Below are 21,107 nucleotides of genomic sequence, written 5' to 3' on the forward strand. Positions count from 1 at the left end.
ACAAAAAAAGAGGAGGGGCTTGGGGCGGTTGTGAGATGGTAAATTTGCCAGCAGTCGTTTGGCAACAATTATTTTACCATGATGTAAATCTTTACGTCCTCACTTGCCTCTTCATCTATGTTTTGGGTGCGCGCTGTGTGTTTGTGCGCGTACGTGGCACCACAACCCTCGGTTTGAGATACTCACATTGTTTTCTACTCTTTGTTGGTATATTTGCGTACATATTCTGGTTTCTTTTTTTTTTCCTCTTCGCCTCCCACGTACGTGGATGTGCGTGTTACATGCTGAGCGCGCGTTTCATATCCTCTTCAACCACTTTTTTATTTTTGTGCTGCAGCAAGGTAAAGCACACGGGGCAACTAAGGAGGGAAAGTTGGGAAAGGCAACTGTTGTGAGCATAAGAGGGAGAACGGGCAGGGCCAGCACAAGTTCACCGACCCTTCACAGTTTCTCCCACCATTGCATCGATTTACCGTAGATTTAAGAGTGGATTATCAATTAATAAAAGGCAGGACGGGAAATATTTCATTAGACGTATTACATGGCACAGTCTTTGGTGTGGCGGTACTTGGGACCGGAGGACACGCATCGGTGTCTCGATGCGCCTGATGTGCCTTCTGTTCGGAACCTGTTGGTTGAAATTGACGACGGAATGGATGGAAAGCTTATCAACTGTCGCAACTACAATAAGGGGCAGCTGATGATTGTGCTAGACATGCTTGCGCATCTAATTGTGTTCACTAAAACATGTTCCATGTCGCTAGAGAAGGTTAGTACAATTGTGGGTATTATGCTGGAGTTGCACCGAGAGAGCATGTCGAATCAGTATACACGATCCCAATCGTATCACCGACTGCGTGAGCTGATGCTACTCCACAGTGTTCCCCGCCCACCGTTCTCATGTGGCATCTTTAGTGTGGCGGATGTACAGCATATAGACGAATATCTCTTATTGTCTTATTTCCGCCATTACAAAATGTATGTGTACGCTTTCGTGCCTCAGCGTTTAGCGAATATTCACAGCGTTTCCGTCGGGCACAACCACTGTGTACCTCCTTTAGGACTCCCCGCCCTTACGACAGCGACGCCACGGGCAGAATGGATAGCGAAAGTGGAAGACACACACCGACAGATGGAGGAACGGCAGATGGAAGTGGAGGATGTGCGGTCTGCTGAATACGAGGAAGAATGGTTGAAACACCGCTACCTTAACGGCACGCACTACAGCGAGGGGTTGAGGGAACAGCTGCAGAGTATAAAGAGGGATGTTTCTGATAAAGCACTCAACCAACTGGATTTGATTGAGGCGCGTCTGGTGGAAATAGAGAAGAAGGTGGAGATAGTGCAGCAGCGACAGGATGGGAAGGGTGGTAAGCGAAAAAAATAGGGGTGCCGGCACCTGGTTTTCTCTTCCTCTTCTTCTCTTACTCACTTGTACGCACAGCATGGATAACCCAAAGTGCATGTGGTTCATATCAAAGTATCCGGACCACAAAGGGATGGTTGTTGGTGTGTGGTGGTGCTATGTATAAAGTAGAAGGTTTTTTTGGTTGTTTATTTCATCTGTTTTGCTCGGATGGACAATCGTTGGATTCAACGTTGGCCCCGGGTGCTGGTAAAGCCAAGGTACAGTGTACACTGCGCAAGGAACCACGAACTTCAGTGTTCACTTACCTCCCACCACATATTATGTTTTACTCCCCTCCTCTCCTCTCTTCCCCATTGTTATTAACCTTAATTTTCATGTGTTTTTTCTCTTAACTATTCAAATATCATGAGGTACTGCTGGCAATTTGAAGTAAGGCATTACCATGGAGCGCGGAGGGCGCTGCCTCTTCAGGAGGTGGAGTACCCGCGCATTGCCCTCCGTGTCTCACACACTACGATGTCGTGGAACAATTTCTAACTCAGGTGGGGAGGGAAATGATGCAATCGCTGAACCTCGTCGCGTGCGTCTGGTGCCGTCTGCACCTCATGGGAACAATTCTTCGGAGCTATTTTCTGTCGGTGTGGATCCCAGAAGTCATACATGTGATCCCGATGATCCATATTCCCACATCCAAATATACAGAAAGGACATGGTAGCGGACGCCGGTGGTCGAGCGTTTCAACTAAGTGTTGATGTTCCGTTGAAAAAATTTGTGGACCTCTTCAGTGATTTCGATGGAAAACGTTGTAAGCTCTGCAACGAAAGCTACATGCAGTGGCATAGTCATAGCAGTGTTATTCCCCACTCAGGGAGGGAGGCACTTATGCTTGAGATGGTCCGTGCATACTGCGGCCTACCGGAGGATATTGCAAAAATGTGGTGGCATCGACTCAATACGTCGCCCGCGTTCAATCGCATCCCGAAACTGAGTCATGACAATAGTCACACCAGAAAGCGCAGGTTACAGTACCTTCTGAAATTTCTGAAAGATAGGGACGTGATCCGCGACACATTCAACGTTCACAACAGCTCTGGAACTGCTGGTCGTTCGTGGGAATTCGAACGTCTCGAATGGATTGGGGATAATGTTGTGAAGTATGTGTTTAACGATCGGTTTAATGTCATATTTCCTGTGCGTGAGGGCGGTATTCGGGGCCGATTGGGGTACGCGCAATTTATGATAGATGGCAATGATGGCTTGGCACGCGCCTATGACTACTTGGAGCTTCAGAAGCTGACTCTAAGTGACCGGGTTGTGAGCAAATTCAAGAGCGATGTGGTGGAGACATTGTTTGGTGAACTTCAGCTTTATATTTGGTCTTCAGAGACGGACGCCGGCACTACCTGTTACCCACTTCCATTTACTGGCGAGATGTTTTCCCTTCGTGCTCTCGTGTGGCACGTGATGGAGGAGTTGGCACATGTAATGTTTATGTATCACGTGGAACACGCGCTTGCGGCTATTCAGCGTGTTGTAAGGGAAAATCAACTGCAATTTATCCGTGCAGATCCTGCACTGCGCGGTCATGCGGACCTGCAGAGTGAGTTGGCAAACACGGTTTACGCTAAAAAAGCTGCGTCTGGGCCAAGCAAACTCACGTCGACAAAAGTGTCTCCTGGTGCCCGTTTCAGGGACGGTGGTGCCTCGTTTTACCACGAAGCATCGAACTATGATGGTTTCAAACGTGTGTGCACTCTTGGGGGTCTCCTGCCCCGACCATTTTCACCCCGTGAGTTGACGTCCACAACGTCTTTTCTTCCTCATTTGCAGGAAGACAGTGCGATGACACGCCGAGTGCCTGTGGACTGGACACGTAAACTTTTTGACGATTGCACTGGCAACGCCACGAAGAAGCCCGGAGCCCCCAACTTTTTACCATGGCAGGCCGTCACGCTACAGCCCCGTTCCCGTTGTTCTGCAGAGGAGGCTGGACGGTCAACTTCACGCCTGGGTATTCCTGAATTGAAGGACGCACTACTAGTGGCCGAATTAGTTTAGTGATTACATTCCCTACTTTCCGGCTGGCAAAGTCTGCGTATGTGTGTGGTGAAGATAAGATGTTGTTTGTTTGAGCAAACTTTATACCGTGGTGCGGGAGATCACGACGCCTCGTGTTTATCGTTGCTACCGTTTGCACTCGTTTCCCTATGTGATTGGAGTCATGCAAGGCGTTTATCAACTGTCAAGTAAACACCACCTACGCCCAAAGCCCCCTTGATGTCCCCCCTTTCTTCTTTATGTTCATGTGCCACCGGGTGTGCATCCATTTGCACGCGACGATTTCAAGACAACGGTAACAGTAGCAACAGCTTTATACACCAAAGTGAGAGAAGGTGCATTACAGGGAAAGGAAGGTAAGGAAACGTTTGATAGATTAATTAGGGCTGCGCGAGAGATTTATTTTTGTCATTTAGCGAGTGCTGAATCCGTGGTACAACTTTGATCGTCCAGAGGGAAGTACCAGGCGGATAAATATACGTTTCTTAAATTTTGGTATTATATGTCACAGAAAGAGGAGAATAGCGTCAACGGCGATGAGACCAATACAACCCTGCCGCGTGCGGTGTTAAAGACGCGTACAGCGTCTCAGCTCTACAAAGAAGGGGGGAGCGTAGGCACCATGGCGTCGTTTAACTCATTGCCGCAGGTTGAACAGCTGTTATTCAAGGTACAGGCAGCAGAAATGACCCTTCTCGCAGCACTTGATGTTGCTGAACGAAGTCCTGAAGATAAGAAAATATTTGGCCATGCCACACTTACCATGGCAGAGAACTACCTCTCGGAAATTATTTCCATCATTCCACACTGCAGTCGCTCGACTGACGCACCCCACCTTTCTATCAACAGTTCCGCGATTCAGCGGCTCATTGCGTTGTATGGGGCGTCCGATGATGTCGTTAAGTTTGTCGCGCACCTTTCCACATCGCAGCCGAGAGTAGCTGAATTATCTCCTCGTGACGTAACAACTGTAGTATACAACATTAGTGAGGTCGCTCGGCTGTTCAAGCAGTCTATGAAAGAGAGTGGAGAGCAGTGCGGTGTTTTCACCAAATCAACAACAAGCTTACAGCCTTCACCGATGAAGGAAAGTGAATCAGCCGTAGCTGATGAAGGGACTGTTCCTCCCGCACCAACGGCTGGCCGGAAACGAGGCCGACCTTCGCGGAATAAGTCTTCGGATACACCAGCGGAGCCTGGAGCTGAAGGTTCTCCTGAACACGGGACTTTCACGGGGGAGGGTGGCGCGGCGGCAAAGGATAAGAGGAAAAAATCTGAGGAGACTTCTTCTCGGAAACCGAAAAGTAACGAAGGAACACCGAGCGGTCCAAGAAAAATAAGTTATTGTCGCCTACGTGCGCTGACAACCGCGGAAAAGAGAGTCACCACCAGTCTCAACCAGATAGTCCAGCTTCTGGGACATTTATATGCTCACCAATACAACGATTTGTTGCCAGTGTTTGGATTTCTTGAGGCACGGGTGAAACAACTGCAAGAAACCATTGATGTGGAGCGTGCTGCCTTTGCAAAGAAAGATATCGCAACGAGATCCCCAGAGCCTTTCATTGGGGTTTCAGTGCAGTCCATCATAGCTGCAATCCGATCTTCTCTTCACACTTACTCAACGGAGGAATGGTGTCGGCAAGAATTCGATGAGGACCTGCTTCACCCCGTAGCTCATGCGTGCATGACAGAGGTAAACCGCATTGAGGGTTTCGCAACCGAGCCTTTTGTAGGAATTACTGCTGAAGCACTAGCTGCAAAAATCGCCACTCGGAAGGCTGCACGCATCAAACTGGAGGAAAAGTGGGAGAAAGAGCGGGAACGTGCGAGGGAGAAGGAGGAGGCACAGGTTAAATACAACGAAGAACGACGTTGGCTGCGAGCGCGGTTTGGTGATATAGACAAGGCGAGCCTTGTAGAAGACACTTCTATAGATAATCCTGCTGTGTCTGCTCCTGTGTACTACAGCGATCTCCCGTTGCAAGATGTGGAATTGTATGAGCGGGCACTTTTTGTTTGGACGATGCTTGTGTCCGTTCCTCAAGCTTTGCGTCTTTCACAGATGCCCTTCAATATATTTCTGAAATCTGTTACCACGGGAGTTGGTGGAACTGATACACTGATTGAGGAAATTGTGAAGTCTTTGTTAGAGGTGCTAGTGGAAAACCTCCGTGCGGGCAACGGCTCACGAATCAACATCAAGGGAAAGTATTGGTTTGACGCCATGGTGGAGTTCGTTGCAGTGACAAGTGGAAACCGGAGGAAGCGGGATAACAAGCAGAAAAAGGACATCAAGGAGGAAGAAGAAGAGGAGGAGGAGGAAGAAGAGGAAGGGGAAGAAACGGAGGATGAGACAGTTGAGGAACAGGAGGAGGATGAAGAAGAGGCGCAGGAAAAAATAGAGGGCAGTACTGACACAGAAAAAACCGGTAACGACCGAGAACCCCAGAACTCTGAGGACTTGAAGCAAGATGTGGAAGAGGAAAAAAGTAAGGAAGAGAATGAAGGCGAAAATCTCGCCAACATGATCAGGGGGACCATGGAAAACGTGGCTGAGCTCCGCAACATGGCGACGTGGTTTAACATAAACTTACCTGATCGTCTCAACCTCCTGTATTACTTGGTGTTAGAAGCGCTGCATACTCCCGTGGTGCAGGGCGAAGCCGAAAAGATGCGGAAAAGGTACGAGGAGCAACAGTTGCTCGTCGGAAAGTGCATCAAGGAAGTTTGTGAGGAGGCATGTAAAGAGTTCAAGGGCCTTGCCAGGAAACTAGCGGTGTCGAAATCTGAAGACGAGGAGCAGTCTGTCGAAGAGAAACGGAAAGAAATTCTGCAGGAGTGCAGTAACCGCCTCAAAAGTACTGTCGAGGAACAAATAGGGGTACAAGACGGTAAGGATGTTGGTACTATAATCCGTCCCATAGGCATGGACCGCTACAAGAGAGTGTACTGGCGTTTGCCATTTGATCGCCACATTACGGTTCAAAGTACACAGGCCACAAACTTGGATTTCCCAGCTCTGCGTGGTGTTACGTATTTGGCGGAGCGCACCTCCCACAGTTTCGCTGGAAACTTGCTTGATGACGATGATTGTGAAACAGGCGTGCAGGTGGGGAGCACCGAAAGCGCTAGTGCCCAGGGCAGTGCCAATGATCAGATACCTCAGAAGGTTTGGGGAACTGTGCCACTAACCTGCCTGGGTACTTTTATAGAAGGTTTGGATAGGCGTGGCGTTCGTGAAGGGGAGCTCAGGCGGAACCTGGAGATTTTGCAGCCGTACCTAGCAAGCATGAGCGAAATAACTGGGGGACGCATCACAAGATTCAGGTCTCAGACCTTCGGTTATCAGAACAAGCTAAGGCTCGAGTTGTGAGTTCGTTAGTTTTTTTTTTCGCTTCTCTGTAATTAATTTTTTTTTTTTGTACAACGAATTTTCGCTTAATATTTTATGGTTTGGGTGTTAGGAAACCTTCAATTTATCCTTCTCTCCATATACATACGTTTGCACGTAATTGTCTCTGCGCGTTTCTTATTTATTTGGAGTCATTTCTTCAGCGGACGGTTCAACTTTTCCGCAGCTTGGGGTATGTCGCAATGTTCTTATCGATTTGCTTTTTGGCGGGGACTGAGATCCGCAGGGGAAAGTTATTGATGAGAAGCATGCGGTACATGACGAGGCGAGAGTTAAATGACAAGAGATAAAAGAAGGTAATAGGCAATTAATAATGGTGAGGACGATGAGGCCACCGCCTTCTGCCCAAGTATCGTGGCACAACTCTTTCTTTTCTTCTTAAATAATTCTTCTTCAGCCTTATCTTTCACCCATGGAAGTGATTCCCTATTTTCTTCACCTCCAACTTACCGTGGTTGGGACAACTCCCGGTGTGTGCGTGAAGGGAAGAAAATGTTGGAATGACTATGGGATACTGGATACATAAGGCAGAGAGACAATCAGTGCACTGGATACAGAGTAACGCTCTCGCTCTTTTGCTCCCTGTGACTGAAATGGGCAGAAGAACCTGCGACTAAGTTTATGCATGTGTGCGCACCATTTTTTTTTTTTCGTATTGATTTGCTTGGTGAGTCCATTTGTTCTCTTCTTTGCACTACCTAAGGGGTATTTCCCCTTCCTTCTTCCCACTTCCTGCACAAACGTACGGCAATCTTTCTGTTTGTGTTGAGCACTTCCGCTTCAGCAGGCACTTGCATTCTCATTCATTGTTTTTTCTTCCTTCGTATTTTGGTTTGCTTAACAGTTCGAAGACCATGCGGACGATTGACTGCGAGTTCTCGCACTTCGCTGTACATCCGGGCCATGGCCGCCGCTACGTCCCGTTTGCCTTCTTATCAACGAAGCCTGTGCTGACATTTGCGCGCCCGAAGTGTTTCGCGATGTACATGCGCAAAAAGAACCCACGCTTTATTGCCTGGACCCGCACGTACCGCCGCATTCATCGGAAGACGACGACCGACCGCGTGGGCCGCCGCCGTGCCGCCCGCACAGTGAGGACAGAGCGCGCCATCGTCGGTGCTGAGCTCTCCTACATTCAAGAAGTGCGAGCAAAGGCGAAGAAGGTTGACCGTACCGCCAAGGGCAAAGCCGTGCGTGAGGAGATGGCTGCTCGTAAGGCAGCGAAGAAATAGAGGCGGTGAAATACACTTGATCTGCAAAACTCTAACACCCAATGGTCTGTGGGCAAACAGCTTTTTAACCGTTTAGTTTTCTTTTTGTTTTAAAAATTGGATGCATATGGCAAGGTGGGTGTTGGTTACCCCAACGACCGCCACGTTAACAGGTGATCCAAGGGTTCAACGGCGGATCTTTTTTTGTTGACTGTTATTCTTTGTGCCTTTCTTCTTCGCATGCTTTATTACTCTAATGAATTTGTATTCATTTTTTCTTTCCCTACCTTTACACCTTCATTATACGTGCCACCCTACGGCAACCAACTGTCGTTAACGTCCATTATATGATATCTTACAAGCGGCGAAACATGTTCCTTGCAGATGGTAGACGAGTTTTGGTTGGAAACTTTATTATGTCCATTTCCACTATAATAGTTACCTTTTATCTCACGCAGGGGCACTTACAGGTGGGTCAGTGGCGCCTCCTGGATGACATCTCTCCGCGGTTGTCAGAGGCTGCGCGGAAGATTGGAATGCTTGAGGTTGAGTTGCCATATCCTTTCAACCACGTTAGCGCCGTTGTCGCCAGTCCAACAGGTATAGCAGACGCTGGTCATAAGGTTATGCGTTTTTTTGGTACAAATTTGCGTTCCAACATCATAACGGAAAAAGTGAATGGGGAAGCAGCAAACTTGCTTGCTACTGGTTTTAGCAGTGAAAGTACAATATTGGCTCACCTGCTGTCGCCTAAGGCTGATGGACCCCTCGGAATAATGGGAATACTTCATCTGTGCTCGGCCACCAGCTGCATGGCCCCTTATTTCACACAACAATATGCAACTGTAACGGTACGGCCTTCAGGAAATTATCGCCTATTCGTAGGTGCACTTGTTTACGGAGACGTCTTCTTGGGTTCGGTCGTTGAGAATGACCTTGCCGCTCTTGATGTTGTGCTGCCTCGTGCCTCCAGGGGGAGGGAAGCAACAGGAGCTATGCCACTCCACGGCGTTGTTGGCGGGAGCTATGCGGGGAAGAGCGTGACTGTTAAGTGTTCGGTCTCAATCAATAGTTGTCAGTATGAGTTTCGAGACGATGACACTGACGCATCACATCCTTCAGTCACCGTCGTTCACCTGGATGACGTAAAGTTGGGCGAGGCCGAGCTCCCTGTGATGGGGTTTCGTGTGGTTCACATTGATCTTAATTCTGAAGAACAACTTGCGATCGTGACTTATCTCACGGGTTTGTTGCACGTGTCCGCGAGGCCTGAGCATATCATTGTTACGCTCTACCCCTCACCCTTTCTCGAAGAGACTATAACGGCTGTGGACGTTTTGAGAGTAAGTGTGCCTTACAATGTTTTTATCGAGGGCGGCAGGTGCAGGTTAACGACAAATTCATCAACTGTGCCCTCCGCTGAAGTTCTGCGCCTCGTTTTGCGTCGGGCAGGTACCTCAGCGTCATCTGCCCTCAACACTCGGAGCTACGCGGCCGAACCATTATGTGTCCTAGTACTGTCAAAGTCAATCACGTCGTTGTCACAACTGTTGGAGCATGTTGCACCGACCAAGCAGGAAGACGTTATGAAAACATTCCTGGGTACAAGCTTGGATCAGGGCAGTCACAGAGGAGTACCATGCAGAGGGAAACACAGCAAACCAAATGCTTTCAAATGGATCTTGCTAATAACAGTGCCGCTGCTGGTTGCTGGACTGCTCGCTTGCGGCATGCTTTATGGGAGAAGGCGTGTGCCGTTGTTGTGGGAGGACAAAAGACCATAATTTCATGAAAGCCCCAATATATATTGGTGGTTCCTACTCGTCGCATTTTAGGTGCTCGTGACGATCTGGGGACCAATCCCTCGCTTGCAGGTGAGTATATAGTGACAACCGCACTGGTCAGAAAGGTAAAGTGGACTCGCTTTGCCTAAGCTGGCGGTAGTTTTATCCATTTTCGTGACTTGGACTTTACCCGTGGATCATAATGTTGGCGGGTGTTACATGGTGGAAATACAAATGAGTCAAGAAAGAGGAGGTGCAAGATCCTTTCATCACAATTGCTGCTTGTTTCACCTCCACCGAGTCAAGGGACTGGCTGCTAGCCCACTGTGAAAGGGGCGAATTGTGTTGACATACGGCTGCGGCTGGCGGAGTAGCTCTACCGGGTTAAATATGGAACTTCACCGTTGTAATGCGAATGGAAAACGTCCAATGGTGAACAATCAAAAACTACGGTTGTGCTGTCCGATATCTGCACACCCCGATAGGTCATTACACGGGGAAGTACAACATCTTATCGTATATTTTGTCCCTTCCATCGTCTAAGTGCCATCTCCTTCTTGGAAAGGATAAACATACTTCTTTCTTCTATTTCGCTGTTAGAAAGAGTGGTTTCAACAAAATTGCAGGTCATTGCCTTCGGTAGTTAATATTGTGCAGCCCTTTTCTTATTCAATCTACATATCTCATTGCTCTCATGACCCCTTTTGCCCCTCGTTGAATTTGTACTACGACACGTAGGAAGTAGTCATGCGGACGATTGACTGCGAGTTCTCGCACTTCGCTGTACATCCGGGCCATGGCCGCCGCTACGTCCCGTTTGCCTTCTTATCAACGAAGCCTGTGCTGACATTTGCGCGCCCGAAGTGTTTCGCGATGTACATGCGCAAAAAGAACCCACGCTTTATTGCCTGGACCCGCACGTACCGCCGCATTCATCGGAAGACGACGACCGACCGCGTGGGCCGCCGCCGTGCCGCCCGCACAGTGAGGGCAGAGCGCGCCATCGTCGGTGCTGAGCTCTCCTACATTCAAGAAGTGCGAGCAAAGGCGAAGAAGGTTGACCGTACCGCCAAGGGCAAAGCCGTGCGTGAGGAGATGGCTGCTCGTAAGGCAGCGAAGAAATAGAGGCGCGCAGGATTCGTTTCTCACTACTCCAATTCCTTCAATGAGATTTGTCTTTGTTAGTTTTTAGTTAGTGCTTTCCACGCCAACACCAATAGCGCTTTCTCATGTTCACTGTTGTGAGGTGTGAACTGCTCAGCAGAGGCGAAGGCCATCGATTACCTTGTGTAGTATTTGCGTTTTATCTGCCTGATTGCGCCCTTGTTTATAGCTGCTGACACTATATGCTGCTTTTCCTTAATTTTTGTAGTCTTTTTTTTTTGAAGTGGTTCCCTTGTTTCGCTGTCCAATTTGTGCCATCGTTTTACCGTTTATTATCGGCCTTTGGGGAAAATCGGCCTGTGCGGCTGGGAAGAAGGACCTTAAAAAAAAACGAATTGGCCAGGGAAAGAAAACAAACAGAAAAAGAAATCGAAGATTACTGTCGGAGATTATCGCAACTACATGACATCCACCGCGACGGAGGTTACTCAGACCCAAAGTCTTGCAGCCGTACGAAACTTTATTCGTGTGGCCGTTTCGTGCGTCACTTACCTTCGTGGATTGTGCAGTGATGAATCGTATCAACCCCGTCAGTTTCTTGGACTGCAGCTGAAGCAGCTTGTTCGCTCATCTGGAGATGCCGGTGCCATTTCACGCTGGATGGAAGAGGGTGCTTTCGACGCGCTCAACAGGGGTTACCTTAAGGAACTCTCACTTTGTGTTCACGAACCAAACTGCACTGAGTTACTTGAGAGATACTCGTTTATGGTGTCATACAGCCCCGGCGGCCAGCGGGCCGCACTCTCGCTTACAGGTGAATCGATGAAGGAAAACCTCAGTTGCTCCTTTGGCACAGTGGGAGGAGGAGGAGGAGGAGATAAAATGGGTAAAGTATTGAGAAAACGTCGCTGCCGTCAGGAGGTACAGCAAGCGCTGGCAAGTATCATCACCAAACTCATGGAGGTTGTGGAGGGACTTCCACCGTTACTGTGCGAGCGTGTCCTCACCATGCAACTCAAATACTACGAGGATGTAACACCTCCCTCTTATGAACCCCCTTGCTTTGCCCCTGCCAGTCCCAGCACTGTTGCGGCTCATTACAGAGAAGAAAAGAACAGCACCGATATCGCCACACTCGACACGGGTCACCACACGCTCTCTATTAACATTCGACACAAATTCTTCGAACAACTGCGGCCACACAATTTGTCGCAAATGAACATGTACGATGCGAGCTCCTCGTCGGCGCGAAGGGACCCGACGAAGGGAGGCAAGGATGACGCTGCAGCTTATGGTTGTAGGAACGAGAGAGGTACCACAGAAAATCGCACCAGTAGGGGGATTACCAACGACTGGGCCCATGCAGATGAAGTTGCGTTCCTTGTCTTCACAAGTTTTATATTAACAAAGTCTCCCACGGTATCCCGTGGCCGTATAACCATGGGTGAAATAGAAGAGTACCTTCGTGTCGCTTGTCCCATGGAAATTGAGATGAAACAGGTTCAATCAATGATGCGGCGACTTGAAACTAGCGGTATCGTTTCGTTAGAAGCACCGCTTGAATGGGCTGTGAGTGAGCAACGTTCTGCAGCGGTAGTAAGTGCAATACTTGAACGACAAGATGTAGTCTCTCTGCTCAGCGTTCAAACACGCATGGATTTGCGATATCTCACCACTGGACGGAAGGTATCCCGTCTTAGCTCTTCTAAAGGGCGTAAGCGAGTTCGTGCATAGTACCTGACAAATAACATTCGTCACATCTATGATTTTACTTTTCTTATTTCCCCTCTGTGTTGCTGTTAGGACGTTATTTATTCTCACCCTTTGTATCACAGGTGCGTAAATGCACGTCCGAAGGTGTTTTTTTTTTAATCATCACATACAGTTTTAATTATTTACTTTCTTTTCCCTCGCGAAACTTATTGGAGTGACGTACGATCTTTCTGGGATGTATGCTTTTTGGCTTCTCTAGGGTGTAACCCACAAAAAGTGCACCGTTGATTATTTTTTTTTCTTGTTTCCTCCATTTCCCACATTACTTTTTTTAATGTCACTAAATACATTGACAGATATTAAATTCAACCGTCTTTCCTTTGAATTATTGTTTGACTCCCGTAAATTGTCTCTCTGGCACGTTGACATAAACGATTAAAATCATCAGAAACAAAAGGACCATTGCTTTCTTCGCTATTTTCCTCAAGTCCTTTCAGCGGGTTAAATGCGGTCGGTAGGTGGTGCCGTTGGTGCTACATGCTGCTTAGTTCCGTCTGTGGGTACCCAAAGGCGTCAGTATCATGCTTTTCAGTTCGCAGGGTTCCATGGGTGGAAGATACCATACGAGGGTAAAACGAAAGTGACGAAAGAGGAGCTAGACAACATTCGTTTCTTCACGCAGCGGTCCAAGGATAAATGGGACTACCACCGAGTCGATGAAAACATTAACTCGAGTTCGGAGTTCCGCAAAACACATGACAGACCAGAGTTTGAACAGGGTATGCGTGAAGACAACTCAACGACCGATCACGGAGACTTACACACGCCCAAAAAGTACCGTCTGTATGAACACTTTGATGAGTATACAAAACCTGGGGTGAACAAAAAGGTTGCTGCTTGCTATGCCGTGAAAGAGCAGTGGGATGCTGAGGAGTTTTATTACCCTGGCGAGGCATGGAAGAAGAACCGACCCGGTTTCCGGAGTGTACCTAAGGAACTCTTGAACCGTCAAACGTGGTATCATTGGTCCGACACTATCATGAAGTGGGATGAGATTCAACCCACTATACGAACCCGTTCCTGGAACCCTGACTGGCCACCTCCTGGATATAAAGTGCCATCAATGCATTGCAAGAAGGAGTTTGTATTTGGTGTGGAGGATCCTGCTGTTGTGTCCGAAGTAGAGCGCTACAATTGGTATCGATCTTGGAGTGATAGTAATCTACGTTGTGGTTGGAAGGACATATGGTTGTTCGGTGTGCTGTTCGGAGCTATGTATTATATGGCCCGTAACGCGCTCGACATCGTTAGCATGCGTGCCATGATGAGCAACATGTTTTACCCGGGCCGCCAGTTTATCCGCTCTTTTGGCACACCGAGGGATTGGGAAACTGATGTTTTTTGGTGGCAACGCCCACTTGAGGAATTTCCCAATCAGGGCGAAGTGTGGTACATTAATGAAAGCCGTTACAAGTACATTAACTATATAAAAAAACGTGACGCGATGGAACGGGCCTTAGCGGAAGCAGAAATGAATGCAGTTTAGATGTTTTTGTTAGTAGGGCTGGCGAGTGACTGGTTTTCCCTACCTTACCTCAGTAAATACCCTGAAGAGAGAGAGCAAGAGGTTAGGCGAGTGGAGTAGTATGATATGGGGAGCTTAACGAAGGGTGATTATTTTACTATTATCATTGTCTGGAGAGGGGAAAAGCGGGACGCTGTACTTAACAGTGGACAGAACAGTGAAGTAGGAACATGTAGTGTAGCAGTCGTAGAATATTGAGGAGTAAGGTAATATAGTTCGGTACTGAGAAATGGAGGGAAACGGTCTCCCTTTCAAACACTTTCTTTTTTTACTTCTTCCTTGCGGTTCCGGCTCATTGAAACGTGTTCAATATGATTTGCGTAGGCGAATTATGTGCATCTTTGTGCCGCTGTGTTCGCGTGTGGGTAGTACTTGGAAGGACGCCGTGCTGCAGTGCATCATCAGAAGTTTTGTTCACTGTCATCCCCTTCTACTTTCTTTTTGTCATTCTCAGCGCCGAGCTTCAACCGGGAAGAGGCGTTGTGGGGCGGTGACGTATAACATTATCGTTTAGTGAGTTCCTTTTTTGGTTGTTTGCTAGTTGGAACCGAGCACTGTGGTAGTTGAGAGGTGTGATGATTACTGGAGGAACAATTGATGAGGTGTATCCGGTGCCTTAAATTCGGTGGTCTCGCATTTATGCGATAGTGTCATTCTGATATGATCGCACACCTCCACTGTTTCAGTGGTGGCACTTGACAACTTCAGCACATACCTTCAAACTTTCTTCGCTTCATACCGGAGCGAAGCTAAACCACAAACATTGGCGTTTCACCTTCTTCGTACTACACGTTGGAAGGGCTCAACGCTTCGTGTTGCCAATTCTTGAGGATTTTGTTTCCCCTCCCGCACGATTTCCTTGCGCTGTCTAGTTCATCAAAACTCTTATTTTATTTTATTTCTTGCATGGTTGTTGCCCTTCTGTCTTGTCCATTCCCATTCAGTAGTGTTGTAGTTTTTGTAACTCTGTGGGTGAAAGAAGGGGGGGGAGCATCACACCAAAACCCTCCTCTCTCTTTCTCTCTTTGCTCAGGTTGCAGAGGAGGTGGAATGAGGGCTGCCGAGGGTGATCACGTGGCGGAAGGCGCTGAGAACACTACCGCCACATCGCCCGGTCCCGGTTCAGTGCGGGAATCGAGCAAAAGCCCAAAGTCGCGGTCGAGATGTCATTCCCCTCGAAATGGAAGAAGGGGCGACAGGAGCAAGCGCGGTTCAGTACAACATACACCTCCTAGGAATTCGGTCCGTGATCCGAGTGCCATTCCTAAGCAGTTGGACATTGATGCCATGCAGGTTGCCATTGCCACTTCCCTACCGCGCCGGCTTGACCAGTTCTGTGATGAATTCCACAGTATTCCTTTCGTTATACGTAATGAAACCTTCCCCGTGCCGGATTCTTTGAAGCGTAACTCATGGATTCCTGGGGAGGTGCTGCGAGTGGCGTACATTACCTGGAACATGGCGCACGCAAAACCAGACTTTTACAGGGTGTCAAAATATTGCATTTGTCCCAACGCCCATCTTGTGGTTGTGTGCACGCAGGAAAACGGTTGTAACTGGTACGCCAAGAAAAAACAGCAGCGACAATGGAGAGATCATATCACGCAGGCTTGCCTCAAGAATTCGTATGAACTAGTGGGGTGCAACTCACTCTGGTACATTCACATGCTGGTCTACGCTAGAAAGCACGATGTAGCCCCCCATGTGGGGCATGTGGAAAAAGCGAAAGTGCGAACCGGAATTGGCAATGGTTTAGGCGGAAACAAAGGTGGCGTGGGCATTGCCCTGTCCATTTCAACAGAATGTAGGTTTAATGCGTTGAGTGATCCTCGCGGCCATAGAAGGGGTGCGCGGGCATCAAAACAGCAGCGCCAAGACATTTCTTGCTCTCATATGAACCCAATAGAGTGCGGTGGTGGTGATGATTCTTTACACAGTGCATTACCTCAGCCAGCACGTTTCACGATCTTATTTGTTGGCGCTCATCTTGCTGCCCATCAGGATGCAGTTGGTCTACGAAATAGAGACTACCGGAACATTGTCAAGATGTTGCATGTGGGACTTCGTGGGAAGTTTAAAGAGTTTCACGCAAGCATCCGGAGGAGTAGAGCTCTCGCGTGCTGCCCTCTGGACACCGAAAGCGCAAGGGGGTTAAACATCACGGAAGATCAGGCCACGCGCCAAAATGCTGTTTGCTCCAATGGCGGCTGTAAAGCAATGAATGGCTCAGCTGCTGTGTCTAACGAACGTGATGAAGACGATGGAGGCCCAGTTGGTATAATGAAACTTCCTTTTTGTATGAAGAATCAACCGCAAGAAGAGCGTCGAGATGCGACGGATGAGTTTGACCTTGTCTTCTTTGGAGGTGACCTGAATTACCGTCTCGACGGTACATCAAAGGCGATCCGGGATATAATTGATAATAAGAAGAATGTTCGATCCGTACTTTGTAACAACGACCAGCTCAATCGAGAAAGAGCGAAGGGTGAAGTATTTAGGGGGTTTAAGGAGGGCAATCTCTTCTTCCGCCCAACTTACAAGTACGAGTTGAGGAGTAGAAATTACAGTACTACTGATAAGCGCATACCGGCCTACTGTGACCGCGTTTTGTTCAAGAAGCCAGCTCAATCGTGTGTTGGAAAGGTAAGAATACGACTCTACACAGACGTCCAGGCGGTGCAAACAAGTGATCATCGCCCGGTAGTTGCAATTTTTGACGTTGCAACAATTCCAAGCAACAAATAATTAAGCTGAGACCGTGTGAATTTCGAGAGATGTGGCCTATTGCGAACATTTCTGCTTTTCTTTTCCACCATTTGAATTCGCTCTTTTATTCCAATACTGTTCCTTCCCACCACGAATCCCTTCTGCATCGGTTTCACTATTTTTTTTCTTCCTGCCTCTTGAGCCCTTTGTTTTGTCCCCCTATTTTTGTAGCCTAGCTGTCGACCCATTTAGCAAACGCTTTTTCGTTGTCTGCATCTCTCTGTGTATGAGTGATTTCACTTTTCTGAGTTATTTTTCGTAAGCTTCGAATTATTGTAACGGCTTTAGTCGAGCAGTTCCCTTTGCATCATTTATCCTTTTTTTCCTTCTAGATGTATAAATGTATTTGTGACCTTTCATTTACTTTCCGTTCTGCTGCTCCTTTTCGTAGTGTTTTCCCCTCCTCCAGTTCTTTTCGGTGGTGTCGATCTTTCGATTTACCAAATTCTACCTTTGTATTTTTCATTTTTGTTTTGCTTATTCCTCACAGCCACGATTGAGCCGTTTTCTATTTATGAGTGCGTGCTATTTTGCGGCAATTACGAAACTCCATGTTACAATATTTCCAACAAACTTTTTCATTTTTGTTTTTGTCATTTTTCCTCCTTCGTGTTTCTGCATCTTTTTTTTTTGGTAAATTTTTTTCCAATTACGATGTGGAAATGACGATTGGGGGAAGGTGTGCCTCCCTCCCCCCAAGCTGCAAAGCGAAAAAAAGGTTATGAAAAAACATATTTGATTATTTCCCCCTGCTCTCTCTCTCTCTCTTTTTTTTTTTTGCCTCCTTTTCGAAACAAAATTTGTTGTTTTTTTTTTTTGTAAAAAAGAATGGTAGAAAAAAGGGTTGTTGTGGAGCACCAAAAGGAAAGGATGTTGAGTTTGAGGAGGGGAAAAGTTTACTTTCACGTGTAGTTTGTTGATATTGCGCAGCTTCTTTCCTTTTTTCTCTACTGTTGTTTCCATTAATTTTTTTTTTGCTTTTCGGTCTTTGTGCCTTCTGTTATAGTTGTGGAAATGGCGTGCGGTGGTGTGGGCTTCAAGGAGCGGCGTAAAATGAGGGGAAGCGACCAATATAATAACGGGTTTAATGACGAATATTACAACGTAAAGTACGAAAGGAAAAAAAGATTGTGCGGGATGGTCGCTGAACAAACAAAGAGGGAGAATAACGGAGAGAAAAATTTGGCATACATGCATATAAATTCTCTCGCGTGTATGTATTCATTTCATGCATATGTTCTGATTTGTTGTTATTTTTGTTTGTTGCGGAGGCGGTGAGTAAAATGTTAGGAGTCTCACAAATTTTAACGAAAAAAAAAACAAGTCATATTATGTTATGTTATGTGGCGTGATGTGAAGTAAACATTAGAGCATCGGCATCCCTCACCTTTTTTCTTCGCCAGTTTATCTTTCATCCCCATCTTTTCCTGCTCATCTCTCCTCAATACTATCTTTTCTATTCTATTTTTTAACTGATTTGCCTTCTCCATTGCAGTGGTTCGCAAAATACTTTTTTTTTTTTAAATACCTCTAGAGCACGCGTTAACACCCTCGTGTCAACTAAAAGAAGATTGAAGCGGTGCCTTTGCTCCCTTTCCGGTTTCTTTCGCTGCGCGCTGAACCTCCCAACTGGCGCTGTGACAAAATTCAGGCTGCTCGTGTTTGCTTGTGTCCCGTGGGTTCGTTTGGGAAAATAATAAACAAAACTAAACAAGGACGGCACCGAAACCCAAAAGGTTGCGAGTGGGGAGCAGTGACGTACCACAAAAGAAACAACGCCACTGTCTGGTGGATCAAGAAGGAATAAACATCAAGAAAGGCATGACATACTCACGCCGCGCCACTCATGCGGGTTCATGGTATGAGGGGTCCCCCAACGCACTTAAAGCTCTTGTGGACACATTGTTTAGCACAGCGAGCAAATCCCCACTGAAAGAGAGCGAGAAGATGATTGGTGTCATAAGTCCGCACGCTGGAATCAGCTACTCGGGCAACACCGCTTCTCATGTGTATGTTCATCTCCGTGATTACATATACGGTCATAAAGGCCGCAGTATTACTCGCATCTTCTTGTTAGGTCCCTCACATCATAAGGGGTTTGATGGAGTTGAGGTTTGTGCTGCGCAGAGGTATGAAACACCATTTGGGCCCCTCGTTGTTAACGCAAAGGTGGGGCAGGAGGTGGAAAAAGAACTTCGCGCCGCCGGTGTTCCTGTGGGTACGATGCATCGAATGACGGATGAGGATGAACACTCGATTGAAATGCAACTGCCCTTTATTTCACACCTACTGCATTATCCACCAAACGGCTACAAACCGGCAATGGATCGTGTTGAACTTGTGCCGCTGCTCATCGGGGGAACAAATCGCAAAATGGAAAACTTGATAGGTTCGGTTCTTTCCAAGTACCTGAAGGATAATCAGAATTTTTTTGTAATAAGTTCTGACTTCTGCCACTGGGGCGCACGTTTTCAATACATGTATCACTATGAGAAAGCGGAATATCCAGACATTGGTGACGCTATTATTTCAATGGATCATGAGGGCATGCGACTGCTGGAGGCGCGGGATATGGACGGCTGGTATAAATATTTATCGACTACAAACAATACCATTTGCGGGCGCCGGCCAATTTCGGTACTGATGGCAGCTCTCGACTCAAAAAAGGAAGCCGTTGTGCGATTTCTTCACTACTCTCAATCCAACCGCTGCAAAAACATGTCTGACTCCTCTGTAAGTTATGCGGGAGCAATCGTTACTCTAGACGAGAGCGGTGATAAATCTGCGCCATGATGGGAAATGAAGAAACGAACAGGAAAAATAGGGGAAACAAAGGGTGAGAATGTTGCAAGCGCGGATGCAGAGGGTTATGCACTGCCATTCAGTTTGCTCTATTCCCTTGACAAATGAAAATGAGGTGAGGAGTTTTTTCTGTGCGTCAGTTATTTGTGTTCTTTAACACCTGTAATTGTTCTATTATTTTTATTGTGGGGGTTACAAAATTCGTGATTGTCTTGCTCTGTGTGCTTCTTAAGGTTTCTGCTCATTTCCACACATCGGTGTTTATGTGTTACCTTCCTTTCTACGGAGCCCCAAAACTTCCTATTGTTGTTACGAAAACTTAGTGATACTGTTGTTACCATTATTGTTTTTATTGAATTATCGACAGGTTTCGGACAAGCTGCGGCGGCACCCATCTGCCTTACACCTCGCAGCTTACGTGTCTTCTGCACTTTGATACGGAGGCGTGTTTACGCGCAACCATGTTTACCAACTCGTTATAGGGGCTATGAACTTGATATGTGTATATCCGAAAGGTGTTACTGCTTTTTGTTCGTTTTGGCTAAATGTTACCTTCTCATTTCAATACAAACATGTACATGTGCGCACGTCTCGTGCGTGAGGTGTATCTTTCCTGAAAGGAACACTTTGCAATGACATTGTGTTTACTCGGTTCTTCTCGTCTTTTTTTTTCCTTTTTTCCCTCTTGCATTATTACATTTTTTTTTTTTGACGACTGCATCCGAACACGTTACATGTTTCAAAGAGTACCGCTTGCATTACCATAGCGAACAAGGAGAGAGAAGTAAGAGGCAGTACAAGGTGAAATTAAAATTAATATAATAACAATAAAGAAGTTTGCTTTAGTTAACGTCCTGTGTTCCCTTACACCTTATTAAATCTACCTGTGTAGGAAAGGGTGCGCTTCCTTTATATATATATATATTTGGGAGTTAACACATCTCCATGAAATTGCAGCTGACACACGAGTTGTACCACGGCACATAACACATAGACTCCATCACTTTACACAGAATAAAACCTACAACCTCCAATCGTTGCTACTTTAAACATCACACAGAAAGGGGTGGGAGGTGGCAAGGGGGGGGGAGAGAAAAGTAAAGCAAAGGGTTTACAAAAGTTTGAGGTGGTGTCAACAACTGTTGTGCCATTACAGAAACGGAAAAAGCACAGTGCTGAAGCTACTGTGCGATACAGTCAGCAATTTAAGTTTACCCAAGAATTGTTAAAGATAAACCGTCACTACCTTCAGCGACTTTGGATTTTACCAGAGGTGTGGACAGGCGGTAACACAAAACA

At 47.0% G+C, this 21,107-nt stretch overlaps 10 protein-coding genes across 10 annotated transcripts, besides 2 other annotated features; all 10 read left to right on the plus strand.

Moving 5' to 3' along the window:
- Window positions 1-541: 541 nt before the first annotated feature.
- Tb10.70.1600 (hypothetical protein, conserved) lies at window positions 542-1,387 on the plus strand (the record flags this gene model as incomplete). Its single annotated transcript, XM_817694.1, has 1 exon — window positions 542-1,387. The coding sequence occupies one exon, from the start codon at window positions 542-544 to the stop codon at window positions 1,385-1,387; it is 846 nt and encodes a 281-aa protein (XP_822787.1).
- A 424-nt stretch (window positions 1,388-1,811) lies between these two features.
- Tb10.70.1580 (RNA editing complex protein MP61) lies at window positions 1,812-3,428 on the plus strand (the record flags this gene model as incomplete). The annotated part of the gene is made up of 1 exon (XM_817695.1): window positions 1,812-3,428. The coding sequence occupies one exon, from the start codon at window positions 1,812-1,814 to the stop codon at window positions 3,426-3,428; it is 1,617 nt and encodes a 538-aa protein (XP_822788.1).
- A 502-nt stretch (window positions 3,429-3,930) lies between these two features.
- On the plus strand, window positions 3,931-6,804 carry Tb10.70.1570 (hypothetical protein, conserved; the record flags this gene model as incomplete). Its single annotated transcript, XM_817696.1, has 1 exon — window positions 3,931-6,804. The coding sequence occupies one exon, from the start codon at window positions 3,931-3,933 to the stop codon at window positions 6,802-6,804; it is 2,874 nt and encodes a 957-aa protein (XP_822789.1).
- Window positions 5,726-5,818: a sequence feature (GA-rich).
- Window positions 6,805-7,697: 893 nt separating the features above from the next.
- Tb10.70.1560 (60S ribosomal protein L24, putative) lies at window positions 7,698-8,075 on the plus strand (the record flags this gene model as incomplete). Its single annotated transcript, XM_817697.1, has 1 exon — window positions 7,698-8,075. One exon carries the CDS (start codon window positions 7,698-7,700, stop codon window positions 8,073-8,075), a length of 378 nt encoding a protein of 125 aa, XP_822790.1.
- Window positions 8,076-8,401: 326 nt separating this feature from the next.
- Window positions 8,402-9,838, plus strand: Tb10.70.1550 (hypothetical protein, conserved; the record flags this gene model as incomplete). Its single annotated transcript, XM_817698.1, has 1 exon — window positions 8,402-9,838. The coding sequence occupies one exon, from the start codon at window positions 8,402-8,404 to the stop codon at window positions 9,836-9,838; it is 1,437 nt and encodes a 478-aa protein (XP_822791.1).
- Window positions 9,839-10,585: 747 nt separating this feature from the next.
- On the plus strand, window positions 10,586-10,963 carry Tb10.70.1540 (60S ribosomal protein L24, putative; the record flags this gene model as incomplete). The annotated part of the gene is made up of 1 exon (XM_817699.1): window positions 10,586-10,963. One exon carries the CDS (start codon window positions 10,586-10,588, stop codon window positions 10,961-10,963), a length of 378 nt encoding a protein of 125 aa, XP_822792.1.
- Window positions 10,964-11,404: 441 nt separating this feature from the next.
- Tb10.70.1530 (hypothetical protein, conserved) lies at window positions 11,405-12,676 on the plus strand (the record flags this gene model as incomplete). Its single annotated transcript, XM_817700.1, has 1 exon — window positions 11,405-12,676. The coding sequence occupies one exon, from the start codon at window positions 11,405-11,407 to the stop codon at window positions 12,674-12,676; it is 1,272 nt and encodes a 423-aa protein (XP_822793.1).
- A 484-nt stretch (window positions 12,677-13,160) lies between these two features.
- On the plus strand, window positions 13,161-14,201 carry Tb10.70.1520 (hypothetical protein, conserved; the record flags this gene model as incomplete). Its single annotated transcript, XM_817701.1, has 1 exon — window positions 13,161-14,201. One exon carries the CDS (start codon window positions 13,161-13,163, stop codon window positions 14,199-14,201), a length of 1,041 nt encoding a protein of 346 aa, XP_822794.1.
- Window positions 14,202-15,146: 945 nt separating this feature from the next.
- On the plus strand, window positions 15,147-16,985 carry Tb10.70.1510 (endonuclease/exonuclease/phosphatase, putative; the record flags this gene model as incomplete). The annotated part of the gene is made up of 1 exon (XM_817702.1): window positions 15,147-16,985. One exon carries the CDS (start codon window positions 15,147-15,149, stop codon window positions 16,983-16,985), a length of 1,839 nt encoding a protein of 612 aa, XP_822795.1.
- Window positions 16,986-18,827: 1,842 nt separating this feature from the next.
- On the plus strand, window positions 18,828-19,799 carry Tb10.70.1490 (hypothetical protein, conserved; the record flags this gene model as incomplete). The annotated part of the gene is made up of 1 exon (XM_817703.1): window positions 18,828-19,799. One exon carries the CDS (start codon window positions 18,828-18,830, stop codon window positions 19,797-19,799), a length of 972 nt encoding a protein of 323 aa, XP_822796.1.
- An 813-nt stretch (window positions 19,800-20,612) lies between these two features.
- Window positions 20,613-20,633: a sequence feature (AT_rich).
- The last annotated feature ends 474 nt before the right edge of the window (window positions 20,634-21,107 follow it).

Source organism: Trypanosoma brucei, chromosome 10, assembly GCF_000002445.2.
Source record: "Trypanosoma brucei brucei TREU927 chromosome 10, whole genome shotgun sequence".
In the NCBI taxonomy this organism is placed as follows: Eukaryota; Euglenozoa; class Kinetoplastea; order Trypanosomatida; family Trypanosomatidae; genus Trypanosoma; species Trypanosoma brucei.